General features: G+C 36.3%; 8 protein-coding genes and 1 non-coding gene across 9 annotated transcripts; 4 read left to right on the forward strand and 5 right to left on the reverse strand. All coding sequences in view use genetic code 12, as the record gives it.

Moving 5' to 3' along the window:
- Positions 1-17: 17 nt before the first annotated feature.
- CORT_0B05360 (Hfm1 protein) lies at positions 18-3,453 on the forward strand (the record flags this gene model as incomplete). The annotated part of the gene is made up of 2 exons (XM_003867633.1): positions 18-63; positions 104-3,453. 2 exons carry the CDS (start codon positions 18-20, stop codon positions 3,451-3,453), a joined length of 3,396 nt encoding a protein of 1,131 aa, XP_003867681.1.
- Positions 3,454-3,546: 93 nt separating this feature from the next.
- Positions 3,547-4,455, reverse strand: CORT_0B05370 (hypothetical protein; the record flags this gene model as incomplete). The annotated part of the gene is made up of 1 exon (XM_003867634.1): positions 3,547-4,455. The coding sequence occupies one exon, from the start codon at positions 4,453-4,455 to the stop codon at positions 3,547-3,549; it is 909 nt and encodes a 302-aa protein (XP_003867682.1).
- Positions 4,456-4,649: 194 nt separating this feature from the next.
- On the reverse strand, positions 4,650-4,740 carry CORT_0_Met(CAT)_25. The gene has a single exon. It is a non-coding gene (tRNA).
- A 255-nt stretch (positions 4,741-4,995) lies between these two features.
- Positions 4,996-5,826, reverse strand: CORT_0B05380 (hypothetical protein; the record flags this gene model as incomplete). Its single annotated transcript, XM_003867635.1, has 1 exon — positions 4,996-5,826. The coding sequence occupies one exon, from the start codon at positions 5,824-5,826 to the stop codon at positions 4,996-4,998; it is 831 nt and encodes a 276-aa protein (XP_003867683.1).
- Positions 5,827-6,087: 261 nt separating this feature from the next.
- CORT_0B05390 (hypothetical protein) lies at positions 6,088-7,002 on the reverse strand (the record flags this gene model as incomplete). Its single annotated transcript, XM_003867636.1, has 1 exon — positions 6,088-7,002. The coding sequence occupies one exon, from the start codon at positions 7,000-7,002 to the stop codon at positions 6,088-6,090; it is 915 nt and encodes a 304-aa protein (XP_003867684.1).
- Positions 7,003-7,215: 213 nt separating this feature from the next.
- Positions 7,216-10,275, forward strand: CORT_0B05400 (hypothetical protein; the record flags this gene model as incomplete). Its single annotated transcript, XM_003867637.1, has 1 exon — positions 7,216-10,275. One exon carries the CDS (start codon positions 7,216-7,218, stop codon positions 10,273-10,275), a length of 3,060 nt encoding a protein of 1,019 aa, XP_003867685.1.
- A 2,348-nt stretch (positions 10,276-12,623) lies between these two features.
- CORT_0B05410 (Gdh2 NAD-specific glutamate dehydrogenase) lies at positions 12,624-15,791 on the forward strand (the record flags this gene model as incomplete). Its single annotated transcript, XM_003867638.1, has 1 exon — positions 12,624-15,791. One exon carries the CDS (start codon positions 12,624-12,626, stop codon positions 15,789-15,791), a length of 3,168 nt encoding a protein of 1,055 aa, XP_003867686.1.
- Positions 15,792-16,079: 288 nt separating this feature from the next.
- CORT_0B05420 (hypothetical protein) lies at positions 16,080-16,259 on the reverse strand (the record flags this gene model as incomplete). The annotated part of the gene is made up of 1 exon (XM_003867639.1): positions 16,080-16,259. The coding sequence occupies one exon, from the start codon at positions 16,257-16,259 to the stop codon at positions 16,080-16,082; it is 180 nt and encodes a 59-aa protein (XP_003867687.1).
- A 102-nt stretch (positions 16,260-16,361) lies between these two features.
- CORT_0B05430 (hypothetical protein) lies at positions 16,362-17,405 on the forward strand (the record flags this gene model as incomplete). Its single annotated transcript, XM_003867640.1, has 1 exon — positions 16,362-17,405. The coding sequence occupies one exon, from the start codon at positions 16,362-16,364 to the stop codon at positions 17,403-17,405; it is 1,044 nt and encodes a 347-aa protein (XP_003867688.1).
- Between the last annotated feature and the right edge of the window lie 56 nt (positions 17,406-17,461).

Consider the following 17,461-nt stretch of genomic DNA (forward strand, 5'->3'; position numbering starts at 1 on the left):
ATTGCAACCAAACCAGAATGTCATTCTTGAACAATTTAAATGCGTTTCTAGAGTCGGATGATAGTATAGAAGGTAAATAGAAACTGCTAGATATGATATTGAGAACATATACTAATCAGTATTGATTTGGTGAATGAGCCTGTGGCAAGATATGATCCTCCATTTGTCCCTTCATCACCTTCTCAAGAAGAAAAGAGATTGCCCTTTATCCTCAAAGACTTGAATCTGTTCAGGTATAATGAAAGTCTCGATGCCAATGTGTCTCCCGTTCGTTCACTGTCAGTTAATCAGAGCTACGACTTGATCAATAGCAATCATGACTACCTTCGTACGCATGACTCACATCTAAATTCCACATTCTCATCTGTGGTTCCAAAATTGAAGGTTAATGTTTTGCTGCTGCTGCAGAGATGCGTATTCCCGTTTGACAAATTTAACGAAATGCAATCAAAGTGCTTTAATGTTGTATACGGAACCACAAAGAATTGTGTTCTCAGTTCTCCCACAGGTTCAGGTAAAACTGTGGTGTTTGAATTGGCAATATTACGTGCGAATGAAACCTTATACGACTGCAAGGTGCTTTACCTAGCTCCAACAAGAGCCTTGTGTAGTGAACGAAAAGATGACTGGTCCAAAAAGTTTGCCCCACTTGGCATAACAGTTGGTATGTTGACAGGTGACACATCATATAGAGAGACAGAAAGCGTACGCAACTCAAGAGTCATTATTTCAACCCCAGAAAAGTGGGACATGATTACCAGAAAATGGAACGACTACAAAAAGTTGTTTAGCTTGGTCAAATTGCTTCTTGTGGATGAGGTACACGTACTTAAGGAGCCACGTGGTGCAACTTTGGAGGTGGTCATGACTCGAATGAAGAGAATCTGTGTGGGGTTGAGAATCTTGGCAATATCTGCCACAGTTGCAAATGCTCATGATATTTCAACTTGGCTCGATGCTGAAACACTAATTTTTGGTGAAGAATATCGTGCAGTTAAGTTGCAAAAAATTGTTTACGGTTACAAACCCAACAATGAGAATGACTTCTCTTTCGATAATCAGTTGAATTCAAAGTTGGTTGAGGTTATAGAGAAGCATTCAACAGGAAAGCCTGTATTGATTTTCTGTGCAACTAGAAATAGTTGCCAGTTTACAGCAAAGTTCTTAGCTGAGAAGATATGTGCAAAGGGAGTTGTTTTAAAACTAAAGGATAGAGAATTAGCCAATTTAATGAAGACTGGTGTTGGATATCACCATGCGGGATTAACTTATGCTGATCGAAAACTAATTGAGGCTGCTTTCTTGAATGGCGACTTGGGGTATCTATGTTGTACTTCAACGCTTGCTGTGGGTATCAATCTACCTGCATATTTAGTTATTATCAAAGGCACAAGGTGCTGGTGTGAAAGCACATTTCAGGAGTATTCAGAGACAGACATCTTGCAAATGATTGGTAGGGCAGGGAGACCACAATTTGAAAATGAAGGGGTATCTATTATCATGACTAACAGCAAGCTAAAGCTAAAATATGAACGGTTGATTATGGGAACCGAAAAGGTCGAGAGTTCGTTGCATTTGAACTTTTCCGAGAATCTTTTAGCAGAAATCGCTGTCGGTAATATTAGCTCAATTGATGACGCGCTCAGTTGGTTAAAAACCACATACTTTTACGTTCGGTTTCTCATCAATCCTCTGTATTATGATATTCCTAAACCAACTACAACAGAAGAAAACTTGCTTAGGTTTTGTATGAACCAAACAGATAAGTTAATTAAAGAGGATCTAATTCATGATTTCAAGTGTACAAAGTTTGGACTATCCATGACTATGCATTATATCAAATTTGATACTATGAAAGTGATTTTAAATGCTAGTGGGCAGCTTAATATATCCGAATTGTTCGATATTCTTGCCAAGGCTGCAGAGTTCAGTGAAGTCAAGATCAAGCATCAAGAAAAGAGATTGTATAAGGAGCTAAACAAGTCCCCCTTGATGAGATATCCATCAGAATCAAAAGTGAGCACCATAATTCAGTATGAACTTGGTGGTTTGGAATTTCCAAACTACAACGGAGCTCAAAAGTTGCAATCAAGTTTTTTAGGTGACAAGTTTTTTGTGTTCAAACATGTATCGCGGATACTCAGGGCAATGATGGACGTATTCGTTGAGAAAAAGAATGCAAAGTCTTTGGTAAATCTGGGATATGTCATGCGTTCTATTACAGCTAAAGGATGGGAAGGATCACCTAATGAGCTTAAACAGCTTGATACTGTTGGTATCAAGAGTATCAAGAAGTTGGTGAACCATAATGTGCTTACGTTGATGGACGCTAAAACATTGTCGCAAACACAAATTGAGCAATTTTTGGGCCTAAAGGTTGGAGCTGGTGCTAAATTGAAAAGGGCATTGTCATCGATACCTAAGATTGATGTTGATGCCCATTTGAATGGATCGGAGGTTCAGATAAATATAAGAATTGAACCCATCACGAAAATCTTCAAAAATGAAACTCTTTATTTGCAGGTGATAAGCTTTAGTGGTGATAGACTTGTCGACTTTAGAAGGGCTTCTTTGAAGAACTTTACTGATGGTGGTTTTGTTGTTCCATATTGTGGTCAGATGGTTGAAATTGAGGCCAGTGTCATGTGTGGCGTTTTTCGAAAAGTCAGTGTTGGGGAATCCAAAAAGCCCATAGAGGACGTTGACCCAAATTTTGAATTCTCTTCATCCTTAACTTCATTGAGCGATATATTTGCCATTCAGCATGTACAGAAAGACGCTTCCCAAGACAAATGCAAGAACGCATGTTTGATTGAAGGTGTAGAGGAAGAAAACAATTCTGGTACTTCCCATTTGCTTTCTAGTTCGTCTACCAAGGCAATTGTGGATGCGGCTCCTCTCGTTGCGATTCGAAAATGCTCAAAGAAGAAGGTTAGGAGAAAAAGATCGATCTTTGATGTTCATTCTGATGACTCAGATGATGCAGTTTCAAACAACATCGCCGAGAGGAAAAAGCCGAAAGATAACCTGAATAAAGCACCAGTCAAGACTGACACCTTGTTGCGTGAAAGTGGTGAGCGCGTTGGCAAGGAGTCTTTGCGTCAGAAAGAAACAAAGCTAGAGTCAAATGAGAGGAACAGAGAAGGCAGAAGTGAAGTTCATGCTGAAAATCAAGTCAAAAGCGATTGTACGAGCTGGGACACCACTGAACTACTGGATGGTATGAGGGCAACTGAAGGCCTCAATAAGGGAAGTTCAAATCCGAAGATTGAGGAAGAAGCCCCTACAAATTCTAAAAAGGAATCAATTTCATTCCACAGTGTAAGTACTAGAAGCACTGCCAAGCATTTTGATGTACATCTTGATAAAGATGGCTCACAAATTACTCAGGTAGATGATGATGTCTTGGAAGAATTTCAGCAGTTTTTTGGGAGCGACGTGCTCGTCGAATAAGCTGTCTTTGACCTTATAGAGATGGTAACTCTCGAAAGTGTTGTCATTTAACACATATCAAATGCAGTCTATGCAATTTATGCAATCTAAGTTTTATGTGTTACCTAAGTATTTTAAAGCTATATCTTCTACAAATTCATCACTAATAGCCATGTGTCCTGCTTCTATGTAATGGAATTCAATTTTGCCCAGTTCGTGGAGTTGACGAATTCCAATATAATCTTCAACATATAAATCAGTTTTATCGAATGGTATAGTTTGTTTCCAATTAGTATCAATGTCGCAAAACATTGCACTCTCTTTTGGAACAACGGTGGTATCCTCTGTGAAAGTAATCAATGCCAACTTATTAAGCTTTGTCAAATTCTCAACATAGCTTGCATTTTTGTGATTTCGTTCATTATTTATATCGGCCAAGTAGAATGAGTGTTTCAAGTACTTTTCGTACTCGAAAGGGTCCCTGAAATATTGAGCCGGTAGAATTTTCCTCTGTACATTATCATTCCACACTTGTCTCTTTAATAACTCGTTTCTTCTTTTGCAAAGCCAATCCCTTGGATCCTTACATAATGGCATTTCCATTACGCCCATATGTGGGCTGCCAAATGTGATTAAGTTATGAAATGATAAATCCGGACACCGTTCAATTAATCCTCTCAACAAAACACCTCCTTGAGAAAACCCTATTGCATCGATATTGTCGGCGCTTGCTAACTCTTTAATACTTTTCAATTGGTCACATATTTGATCTACTTGTTTGTTTGCATCTCCAAATAACGACTTTTGTTGATCTTCAGACGGATCTTCATCTATATATATCGAATGAAAGAAGATACCTGGATATAAACCACTAATCAAGTCATTGACATCACGAATTCCTGATGCATTGTAATTGTCTCCAAGACCATGCCAAAGTACCACTGGTCGATATGCCTTGGGTAACGTGACGTTGTATAAATGGGACAAGAGCACCTGAAAGTTGAAAAATGTAGATATATGCATTGATTTGGGGTAAGAAAAGTGTGGATTGTGAATCTATATTTAGCCGCGAATTTCACAAAAAAGCTGACATTGTTAGTAATAAGGACAAAAAAACTAAGGCATTCAATACGACTCTGGTTAAAGTAACCAGAGTGATATGACGTGTTTACTCTCCTCTATTGACGAATGCATATGTAAAAAGTACAAAAAAAGAGTGCTTCTAGTGAGGTTCGAACTCACGATCTTCTGATGACTCACGTCGTAACGATATGAGACAAATGTTCTAACCAACTAAACTACAGAAGCTGATCACCACTGAGCTAAATGGTGAATTTAAAATTTGGTAGATTTTAGAATGAATATCTGTGTAATAATTTATAGCCATTTTAAATTCATTTTCTATTTCAATTCGATTTGAAAGAGTCATTGGACGCCTAAAACCGTTGAAAGTAAATTCAATACTAAGAGTAGTAGCTGTAGCATAGTTTCTTGGGAACCGTGTCCACGTTAGAACTATCGATAGTTTTGTATACAAAGAAAACATTTCTATATAAACTTTCCTTATCCCATTGTATCCCTGAGTCTTTGCGTCAATTGCGTAGTTTCTAACTGTGTGTTTACCATTTGATCAATGGTAAATTTCCTTGGCCTCGTGTTTAAAATCAACACATCCTCCACAATCTCGTAATCAAGCGATTCTTGACCAGCAAAGATCGCTGCAGCATCTTCAACTTCAAACATGCCTTTTATAGATGATATTGGAAATCTGTTTATACCAGAACTCTCATAAAGGTGCTTTATTGCCACGTATGCATTTAGATTTTTGATCTTTGCCTTAGTTTCATTCGAAGTTCGGCTGGGGACTTTTTTATCGTTACATAAATCTTCTAAATTTTTTGCCATCAGTGCATAAAGTAATTCTTCATCTACCGTCTTCTCATCTGTATTTAGATTTTTGTATATGTAATTAAATAATTTCACTTGTGATTTTATAGCTTCAATTGGATGTTCAATAAGAATATTCACCAAGTTGAAAAATGTATACTTGTAATAGATGACCAATGTTGCTAAGGGTACTTGATTTTGACTCTTTGTGTATAGTGGCTTCTCCGCTTGATACAAATCAAGTGCTGGGATTAATAGTTGAGATTTCTTTGTTGTATATAATGCTTTACTAAATTGTGCAAGCAAAACAATGTTTGTTTCTTCCCTTGTTTCGAGCAATTTGTCTCGAATCATCAAAAGTAACTCTTCATTAGAGTTAGAATTATCCTGTTCTACTTGATGGAGCATATCGAGGATAGCATAGTGAGGTAGTGACATGGTATAGTTAGTTGAGTAATGTATAAGTTGAGTGAGATTCAAGTGAGGATTTTTCGTGCGCATTTTCATATTTTGAGGAAGTTATATCCAACTAGGCAAATTGAGAGCCACAACAAGTTGAACTTACGTTGGACCAAATTGAGAGTGTGCGTGAGGTGGCGATAGATCTTCCCATCTAGCAGTTGAATGACTTTGATCAACCAACATTGGAGTCGTTTTAACAATCTTCATCAATTGGTGCAACTTTGGAGAGAAACATTTTGAAATTTTGCAATCAAGAGTAAATCACCACCCCCTAAAATATAACTTATTAGCATTTATTCTATTAATCTATCTTGTAGGGAATGGCAATTTCACGTGACATTTGGAGACAATCTCTAAATAATCAGGTTCATTTTCTGCCGTTATATACCCATGTCTAATTAAAAAGTCAATAATAACCAATCCACAATTTGGCTTGAATTCTCTGTTTTTCACACGTTGCAACACTTCATCTATAGTCATCAATTGAAAATCTTCAGCTTCACCATCTTGTGGGTTAATTAAATATGCCTCATCTTCTTTAATGATAATATCATAAATATATTCAACTTCGGGTTCTGCACGTCGATCATCGGTCAAGTAAATATAAGTGAGAACTCCAGTGTTTTTGATATTCTTGCGAACGAAGTCTTCTTCAAGTCCAGCTTCCTCAAAACATTCTTTAATGACAGTTGTTTCTAATCCATGGGGATAACCTATACCACCAGCAACAGTATTGTCCAACATACCAGGAAAAGTTGATTTGGTTTTGGATCTTCTAGGGATGTATAATTTCAATTTCCCATCTGAAGATAATTCAGGCGGCACATATCCATTAATGTGAACACCATATGTAATCACACCCAATAGCACCGAGAATGCTCTTTCCATTCTTGCGTATTGTATCTTCGAGGGATTATAAATCACGTACAATTCATTTCTCCATCCTTTGTTGAGAATCACATCCAATTCGGGGATTTTTCTCCATCGATTAGCAACTTCAGCAAACATTTCATTTCTCTTTTCAAGAGTATCAAATGTAGAGCCAATTGCAATTGTTTTAAACTCATGATTAGTTATGAATGTTGGTTCTGATTGAAGTAGTTTGACAATGGTTGGATCAATGTAACCAAGTGCTGTGCGGCCTTCATGATCTAAGAAGGTATAAAAGGCATCTGTCTTCTTAAATGAATCAACTTCTTCAATTATACTCAAGAGTGACATATTTTATCAGGGGTTTAGTTACTGTTCAAATCTCTGTTGTTGATAAATCTGGGTCCAGTTTTTGTACGGACCTCGGAAAATTGGAATCTTTTTTTCCATTTGAGTTTTCATGCGTATCGGGTTAATCTACTTGAGTCATCATCAATCAATTAAAAGAAAATCAATTTACAATTTAAGGGAGAGAAAGGATTACACTTCATATATCCCTAAGGAATGCTGGGATCATCAAGGTCTCTTGTACGAGCGTTGGAAGCTGTGTTTGCAGAAAAAGAGACATCTAAAATACCCGACGCTGATCTAAGCACTACAATTAACGAGTACCTAGTTAAACACAATAACTTCACTACAATTAAACAAAGCAGTTATAACATACACGAAGAGCTCTATCGTATATACAATGGATACATTAAACCGTCGCACAAGTTGGAACGAGAAAATAGATTTCTTGATGTCTTGATTCAAGTCTGTGATGTGTTTAGTGACAACGAGGTCAATTTATGGATTCTGACATATCTAAAATCGGCAATTGATAGTGCTGGTTATGAGTTGACATTTGTGGCCAACTCCAAAAAGTTTATTGAGAAAGTTTTAACGAATTATTCAATAACAGAGTGTGATCGTCTTAACGATTTACATGAGAAAGTTTCAATAACATTAGCGCAACAACTACTAGATATCTACTTGAATGAAGATACTGTGACACTAAAACTTAAGTTGGATGTCGGAGAGGAGCAAAGAGAAAGTCAAGCATATCATGAGAGAATACGATTTATTCGATCTAATTGTGCTAAATTATTACTAGAGTATGGGCAGAAATACACAAATCAATATTGCAATTTGTTAAATCAGTACATGCAGAATGTTGACTATAGACTTGAGGCTATTGTGTTGCTTGGATACTTGATAAATTCAGATATCAGAGATACATCCATTGTTGTAGAAAATGACATATTTCAGAATTTGCTAAAATGTCTTCATTTTGATTTGGAGCCCAACATTGTTCATTGCGCATTGAATAATCTCTTCATATTGATACCAAAGGTTGTCGATAAATTGGGTCGCCACTTGTCAGATATTTTGTTGATATATCTACGAATCACAAGTTGGAGCAATACGAATGAAGCAGTGCTGAAAGAGGACAACTGCCTCGCAAATGAATTTGTCCAGTGTGTTGAATCATGGCAGGTTGCATTACCAAGATCACCCGAATTCAATGTCGTAGTAGGGTTCAATTATCAATATTTGTGCACCTTACTTTATGGTTTGTTTTACTTCAATTTTGCGGCTTTTGTTTGTGATCCACTAGATTACCTAACAGCCCATGCACCATCAGTAGTATCAATTGGCTCGCTAAAGGAGCTGAATTTTACATTATCTAATAGAGATTCTCCACTCACTAGAGCTATGACAATCACAAAGCAGCTTCTAGGAGCATTTCTCGTGCATCCCAAGTACTGGATGAAAGATGATCAAGTAGACGAATTGAACCATCCAACTGGTTGGCTACCTGGTGATGCATCTTTGGAGGAGATTGCCATAGCCTGCTTGAGCTTGAATCCAAATATTTTGATCAGAAATGGTGAAGCAAGCACACCTATTCAAAGCTCTAATGTTGTCTCTACTGTTGGAGACCCACTATCAAGATCATCATCATTGGCTGGTCCAATGTATTTTCAAGCAAATGGTCCAGCAAAACAACTTATGAAATCAAGACTTTTACAACATAGGAAAATGTCAATAATACCCACACATTTAGTTCTTGATAACAATCACTCAAATGGTGTGGAAGACGAGATTAAGTTTAAGGAATTTGGATTTACTAATGGGCAAGAGCTGCAGGTATCTGAGGCATCTAGTGCGACTAGTCCATCTTCATCCAAGCAAGATCGTCACGATCCTGTGAATGATTTGTTATACGACCATGCAAGACTCTTTACCACGGTAAAGCATAACAGACTATATCATCAAAGCAATTTTCCGGTTAGAACCAATTCTCTTGATCCCATTACCGCAATAGTTGAACAACCCAACGAAAAGTCCAAACAGGAAATGCGGTTGGGTCGTCCAATGTCATCGCCAACAACAAACTTGGAAGCATCGAGCGTGTTTAAAGACAATAGCACTACTACTACAGGAACAAATGGTGATGCCAGCTCATTACACAGTTCAACTAATGATCCTCCTCAATCAAATTTGAATGAATTGAATGCAAATGGGACCATAATCGATTTTTATCAACGAGAATTGTTACTATTTAAGAATGAATTGGAGTTTTCCAGTTATATGAAACATCTAAACAAATTCCATTATTTGAAAGTGAAAGATGAGGCGAGTGAAGATGACGACAATGTACGTAGCATCCCAATACAACGCAATGAAGAAAATGCTTTCGTCAAGATGATTGACAACATCAAGAATGAGTGGGAAGGGAAACAACAAGACTTTAATCGTCAATACGATCTCCTCACTGCCAAGATCAAACAGCTTGAATCTGAAAAAGAAAATTTAAGCATGCAATTATTGACGCTACGACAATCAACTGAAACAAATGTCAAGGAATATGATGAATTGGTTAAGAGTGTGATCCCTAATAAGGATTATGAGATTGAACAATTGAAGTTGAAATTGAAGACCAGTGAGCTAGAAGAACAAAAATTGCACACAAATACCTACGAACATACAAATAATGCAACAACGGGAACAATTAAAGAGCTTATGACAACTCAAAAATCATTAGAAGATCAAATTTATAATTACAAGATGGAACATCAAGTTTTGAATCAGCAAATTGTCCAATTGGAACAAGAAAACAAAGAGTTACAAACCCGTTTTAACTCAATGATTTCTCAATATGAAGCCAAATTAGAAAAATCAAAATTATCACTTTCGGAAACCTTGGCTTCTTTAACTACACCTTTTGAAAAAAAGATTACCGAATTACAAGCAGTGATTCACAAATATCAAACTTTATTAGAAGAACAAACACGTAATAAATTGACATCATCATCATCAGGAGCTAGCGGAACTGGAAGTGTGCCTATTCCAATAATCCGACAGAATAGTTCTAACAGTTCAGGTGATTATTCGTTTGGCCATGATAATAGTCATGGTAATAACACTATGCCATCACGTTCAATGGCCCCAATACAACAAATGGTACGTAACGGAAGCGGTAAAATTAGCACTGGTCTTAACAATGCCAATGATGGTGATAGTTTACCTTTAATGAGAGGTCGGGGAGGATTGCAAAAGAAGACAAGAAAGTTTATGTGAGAATGAAAGGGTGATTCGGAAGTAGTAGGGACTGGTCCCACAATTTTGTCGCAAAAAAGGGAATAAATCTTGGAACTGTCATATACTGATAATTTATATCAATCTGTATTTAGTTATCGGATAATAAAGAGAGATAGAGTGTTGTAAAATTGACAAAATGCAAAACTTAGCATAACCGCTTTGCTTTAAAATACATTTAGAACCGAACCAGATTCTTTTATGAAAGTTCTAGGTCTCAAGTTTTGTTTTTGCCCAGAGAGATTGTGGATGCAAATTATTATATTTAGCGGCAATTTGCCGCACGTCTTAAAATAGGATTACTTTGAAATATTATTATGCAGAGTGTACAAAAGGAACAAGCGCCTTTTTTATTTTTTTGTATGGTAGCATTAGACGATCTCTCGGAGTTTTTTTCTTTTAAATTTCGGTAAAATGAAAAAAAAAAAAGAAAGAAAAAAGAATTGTCAAAATGCATTCTTAAGTAAAAACGATCAAAACGAAACAAAATTAGTAATGCGTGATACAAGATATATGAGTATCGTCATCCGTCAAAGAAGCTGTAGTCATTCGCATGTCTTCTTTGTAGTAGAAATATAAACTAGTCATGCCTTGAAAAAGTTCAGTGTAATTAACTGTATCATTCACCGGTACAATTTTCGGAGCGCCCAACTTTGTGTAAGATTTCCAATTGACGCTTAAATTCACACCTAAAGCTCCACACTTCCAAAGTCTTCAAAACGTGGCGTTTTATTTCCGTAGAACCATAGAATACTGACCATGCGTCGACGGAATTTATTAGCTTAGGTGTTGTTATGTCACATTGCGTGACACAGTTTAAGGACGTATGAAACTATGGCCATGTTGAGGGAAAAAGAAAGCAAAGAAAAATATCGGAGATCAAACTCCGGGGTAGTTTTTCAACTTGACATATACGGCGATAAAACTAAATTTGGTGCCCCGCTATAAAACAATAAAGACGATGTCATCTGTGAATCTTTTGCCACACACTTTCCTAAAGAAAGAGTCCTAATCGTATAGAAACGTATGCACTTGTCCTCTGCTCCGAAACTCCGAATTAAAACCAAGAAAATGTTGACCGAACTATAACAACAATAACAATGATAGGTATAAACGCATGTAAAAGCGAAACGTGTTACTTCGCTATTGCGGAGGTAGGGTAGTAGGAAAACCAAATCCCCTCCTCCTTCACAGCTAAAGCTTAACCTCAAGGCGATTTTCAGGTGAGCGTTTACAAACTACAATACTAAGCAAAGCTTAAAAAGGCAACCCTCCATTGTAATGTCACGGAAACTTATTTCAATTTTGGTCTTTGCGTTTTTAAATTGTGACTGTCTGTTCCTCTCCACAATTTTGTCGTTAGAGCTCTGTAAAAGTGTCTGAAGTAGAGTAAAAGCAGTATTTACAATTTCATTGTGTGATTGTGGATAACTGTGTGTTCCTCACTGTCAGTTGGCACCAAAAAGCGAAAATGAATTTTTCTAATATGTCTCGCTTGATGATACCCAATTGGTTAAACTATGGTGATTATTAGAAGAACAATACGATTCTTTAAATACGAAAATATACTATATACAGTACATACACAATAATATATGTCTAACAATTCTTGCAACCAAAAAGACTACACTTCAAGACCTTTTACCTCTCAAACACAGCTCAACAAAATAACAACACTACACTACAAACAAGGGTAAAGACCAAAGGTTGCTAAGAATGCCTGTTTTCACATAAGCTTACACATTGGCATATAGGGAAAACGTATTTTGTTTGTTTTTTGGCAGCACAAGGCATTATTTCATTCTGAAAATACATCATATTGCAGATTAACTCAGTTCCACCATTTCACCTCAGCCAGGACAGAATACAGGCACCACTTGAAACAGATGATTTTGAGAAAACCACTGCTATTACCTTTCAGTACTAGAGGTGTTGTTGTCTATGGTTCAAGGATGCATTGGTAAGTTTTACAACCACAACAAACTGGTTATTATAATACATTAAAAATTAAAAATAAGTGTGTTTAAATTTAGGTTAAACGTTTTTTGTGCAATTGGACACTTCCTCCCACATATTATTATTATTATTATATACACTACCCCTCCCTTTCCCACAACAAAATGCCACACATACGAACAAAATTAAAAACTATAAACGCCATTTAGATATAGCAATAACCCCAACAAAACTTAACAACAACAACGTCTTTTTTTTAATATAAATAGTTGAAAAAGTTTCCCCAGATTTCAACGAACTCTTTACATCCGAATCGAATAAAACAATATCAAATTCCAAAGATAACAATAGAAAGATATACACATTTCAATACAATGACTAGTCTTGAACAAGGTGTTGCCAATCTCAACATTTACAAATCAAACTCCACTTCCAATAACTCATCTGCAGTCAGTTTAAAACATGACTACATAGATACTCCATTTAGTGGTAAAAAGGATCAATTTGAACAGGTTTTGGATGCTCTTGATTCCACTGGTTTTATTCCTGAATCTTTGTTGGAATCAGAAGCCAAATGGTTTTATGAATCATTGGGAATTGATGATGTCTTTTTTGCTAGACTGACTCCAGAAGAAATTGCTGGTCATATTCATGCGTTGTATTCATGTAAAGTTCAAGCTTATGCAAATGCTGGTGAACAACCGTTGATTTCCTATAAGAGAGAAGCTGAAGACCATGCTGTGTTTTTTGACACGGTTGATGCGTTGGACTACGCTAGAAATCCTTTTGAAAGTTTGATTGATGATAAATACATTGATCCAAGTGATGCTGCAAACAAGAGTTATCGTGCTGAATATTTTGCTGCTCCATTGAATTATCAAACAGATCCGATATTGAACGGAATTTATGCCCAAAATAGGAATCTTGGTGAACAAATTGTCAGATTGGTTTTTGTTTACAAAAATCAATTCAAGAATGGTAAAGTTGCTACCGATGAATTAGATTTGGACAAGATCAGTGATGAAACTTTTTTGAAGATTGCTTCACAAAATACTAAATCTTTATATGAAAGTATCAATAAGGAAGTTGTTAAATCTACTGGTCCAATTATTAAGCATTTTCAAATTGAAAATACTGATGAATATCGTGTTATTATTGGTTATAGGCAGAGTACAGCAGCAAGATATAATTCAGCATTGAGTGATTTGGCCAATTATTACAAGTTGCAAACTACTAGGAAATATGTCGAACAATTTGCCAATGGAGTAACAATTACATCAATGTATGTCACTTCAAGACTGAGATCAGCTGTTGATTTATCAATTTATCAAGTGATTAAAGAAGCATCTTTGTTGTACTGTATTCCTCACAACTTTTTCCACACCAGGTTCATTCAAGGTGACTTGTCGTTACAAGAGTCTATTTATGCTCAATCAGGAGTCATTTTCGTTACTCATTTTTTGAATCGTTTAGGACCAGAATATAAAAAATTGTCTTCGTTATTGGATCCTTCAAAATCAACTGAACACGCAGAAGTTTTGAGCAGTTTAAAAAAGAGATTGAGATCGGAGACCTATACCCAAGATTACATCAAGGAAGTTTTTGATGTCAGAAGTGAAATTGTTCGTAAATTGTATCGTCAATTTGCTGATGTTCATTACATTAGATCGTCAATGGAAAAGACTTTGTCCTATCAAAGATTATCCCAAATTCAACCAGTTGGCTCTGAAGAGGAATTTGAACAATTGCTTAGTAGAGAATGTTCACAAAATGAGCACCATGCTATTGTTTTGAGAGCATTGTACACATTCAACAAATCTATTTTAAAGACAAACTTCTACACTTCAACCAAAGTGGCCTTATCTTTCAGATTGGATCCTTCATTCTTACCGGAAACTGAATATCCTGAACGTCCATATGGTATGTTTTTCGTTGTTGGTTCCGATTTTAGAGGTTTCCATATTAGATTCAGAGATATTGCCAGAGGTGGTATTAGAATTGTAAGATCAAGAAATTTGGACGCTTATAATGTCAATGCCAGGAATCTTTTTGATGAAAATTACAATTTGGCAAATACTCAGCAACGTAAGAATAAGGATATTCCTGAAGGTGGATCCAAGGGTGTTATCTTGTTGGATTCAGGTTCAGCACAAGACCGTGCTCAAGCAAGTTTTGAAAAGTATATCGACGCATTGATTGATTTGCTTTTGAAACAACACATTCCTGGTGTTAAAGATAGTTATGTTGATTTGTATAACAAACCAGAAATTTTGTTTTTAGGACCTGATGAAGGAACTGCAGGATACGTTGATTGGGCTACTTTACATGCAAGAGAAAGAGGTGCACCATGGTGGAAATCATTCTTGACCGGTAAGTCAGAAGCAATTGGTGGTATTCCACATGATGAATATGGTATGACTACTTTATCAGTGCGTGCCTATGTCAACAAGATTTATGAGAAATTGAATATTGATGATTCCAAGATTCGTAAATTCCAAACTGGTGGACCTGATGGTGATTTGGGATCTAATGAGATTTTGTTATCCAGAAGAGAAGTTTATGTTGGAATTGTTGATGGATCAGGTGTTATTGCCGATCCAAATGGTTTGGATAAAGAAGAATTGATTCGTTTGGCTAAATCTAGAAAGACAATTGAACACTATGACAGATCCAAATTATCATCTCAAGGCTATATCGTTCTTGTTGACGATTTTGATGTTACTTTACCAAGTGGACAAATCGTCACTAGTGGAGTTGCGTTTAGAAATACTTTCCATTTGAAATTGAAGGAACAATTTGGAACCAATGGAGTTGACCTCTTTGTTCCATGTGGTGGTAGACCAGCTGCTATTGACACTAATAATGTTCATGAATTGATTGATGAAAAGACGGGTAAATCCATCATTCCATACTTTGTTGAAGGTGCTAATTTGTTCATTACTCAATCTGCTAAATTGGTTCTAGAAAAAGCCGGTACAATTATTTTCAAAGATGCATCAACAAACAAAGGTGGTGTTACATCATCTTCATTGGAAGTTTTGGCCGCATTGGCATTTGACGATAAAGGGTTTTTGGAAAATATGTGTGTTGATAAAAACACTGGTGATAAACCCCAATTCTATCAAAAATACGTCAAGGATGTACAAGACAAGATTGTTTCCAATGCCAATTCCGAGTTTGAGGCGTTGTGGAAATTAAAAGCAGAAACTGGTACACCATTTACCATTTTGTCGGATAAATTATCCCTTGCAATTAACAAATTGGGTGACGAGTTGGCCAACTCAAAAGAACTTTGGGATGATGATGTTGATTTCAGAAATGCCGTGTTGTTGGATTCATTACCCCCATTGCTTTTATCAACTGTTGGTATTGAAAACGTCTTGGCTAGGGTTCCACCAGCTTATTTAAAGGCTATTTTTGCAACCTATTTAGCTTCACATTTTGTTTATTCAAGAGGTATTGATTCAAACCCAGCTAAATTTTTAGAATTTATTAGTAATATCAGAAAGGGATTTGTACAAAAGGGTTTGTTGAAGTATTGAATGAGATAGAATTAAGTCAATTGCAAAGACAATGAAAGAAGAAATGTATACTATTGAATAGATTTTTAATTGAATAAGGAAAAGTATGCCTATTTATATAAACTCGTAGGTGGTAGTTAGGGCTGACTGATTTGACATATTTAATGAGCCGCTTCTCGCGGTATGAACCTTCTGAATCAGACTTGTACTTATATTATCACCCTCGTATTCCAGCATAGAGCAAGTAAAGACTCTTTTCTTTTTGCATCCTTCTCACTCTTTGGTTCTGACCCATCTCGTTCAACGCAATCAGTTCTTCTTTTGTTGAGCTTCGTATTCCATTTGAGCAATGATCGAATCACGAGCTTTGACTTCATCATTAATTCGAGTTGTAACGTAATCACCAATTAATGCCATGATGATCGTAGAAAATCCAACATAGTAACGAGCTTTTGCTGGTAAGCTCATCCATTTCTGGTATAACCCCATGGTTGGTAGGTTGTTAGAGGATTGGTTCGAGATATCTCCAGTTTTGCGATTTTTCTCTAATGAAAAAATATAGAATATCCGAATTCTTCTTCGCTCTTCAAAATGGTTGCAACGAGTGCTAGATTAGCCAAAACAATTACAGGATTACCGCCATGTTGTTTAAGGATTCATCCAAATGATGCAAGTTGTATATGTATAGGTACATATAAATTGGAAGAAGATACGGGTATCAAGCATGGATCATTGGATGTGTATAAATATGATTCAAATGAGTCAATATCGTTGATTACTTCCATTCCTACAACGTCAGCTATACTTGATATAAAATTCAATCCAAAAGAAGCGTCACAATTGACGTCTGTCCATTCAAATGGCCACTTGATTATATGGAGCATAAAAAATTATGAAATTTCCATTGTCAAAGAGGTTGTAATTGATGAAGACGAATCGAACTGTATTACGTCGATATTTTATAATCCTAATGATCCGAATCAAGTACTTGTCACATTAACCGATGGATCCGTGGCCATATACAACTTGATATCTGGAACTACTTCATTTTTAGATTCACAGCATACCTTGGAATGTTGGACTGGATCCTTTGGTGAATTGGGTCAATTACAACATGTTGTATATACGGGAGGTGATGATTCGCAATTAATTGCTCATGATCTACGAACATCACAACCAATATGGACATTATCACGCGGCCACAATGCTGGTGTAGTTAGTATACTTTCGCCATCGTCTTTATGGAATTCATCCAATGGCTATTTACTTTGGACTGGATCTTATGATGACCATTTACGAGTATGGGATTTACGATGTATTGATAAACTGAATCCAAGCTTGATGGAAGGATACATACCGAAGAAATTACATGAGGAGAATCTTGGCGGCGGGGTGTGGAGATTGATACCTAGTCCTATTGAAAATGATAATCGATTATTAAGTTGTTGTATGTATGATGGTGCTAGGATCATAAGTACGAATGGTGCTGATTTTACAGTGGATAGATATTTTAAAAATGATCATGAAAGTATGTCCTATGGCGGTGATTGGTCATCTAACGGGAGTTACATCGCAACTTGCTCATTTTATGACAAAGTTGTACAAATATGGTCCCCTGATAAATTAGAAAAATAGAAATAAACAAGCCTACATTTAAATTGTAAATTGAATAAATCTGTAATTTCAAATGT

The sequence above is a fragment of the Candida orthopsilosis genome (genome assembly GCF_000315875.1).
Source record: "Candida orthopsilosis Co 90-125, chromosome 2 draft sequence".
Classification (NCBI taxonomy): Eukaryota; Fungi; Ascomycota; class Pichiomycetes; order Serinales; family Debaryomycetaceae; genus Lodderomyces; species Lodderomyces orthopsilosis.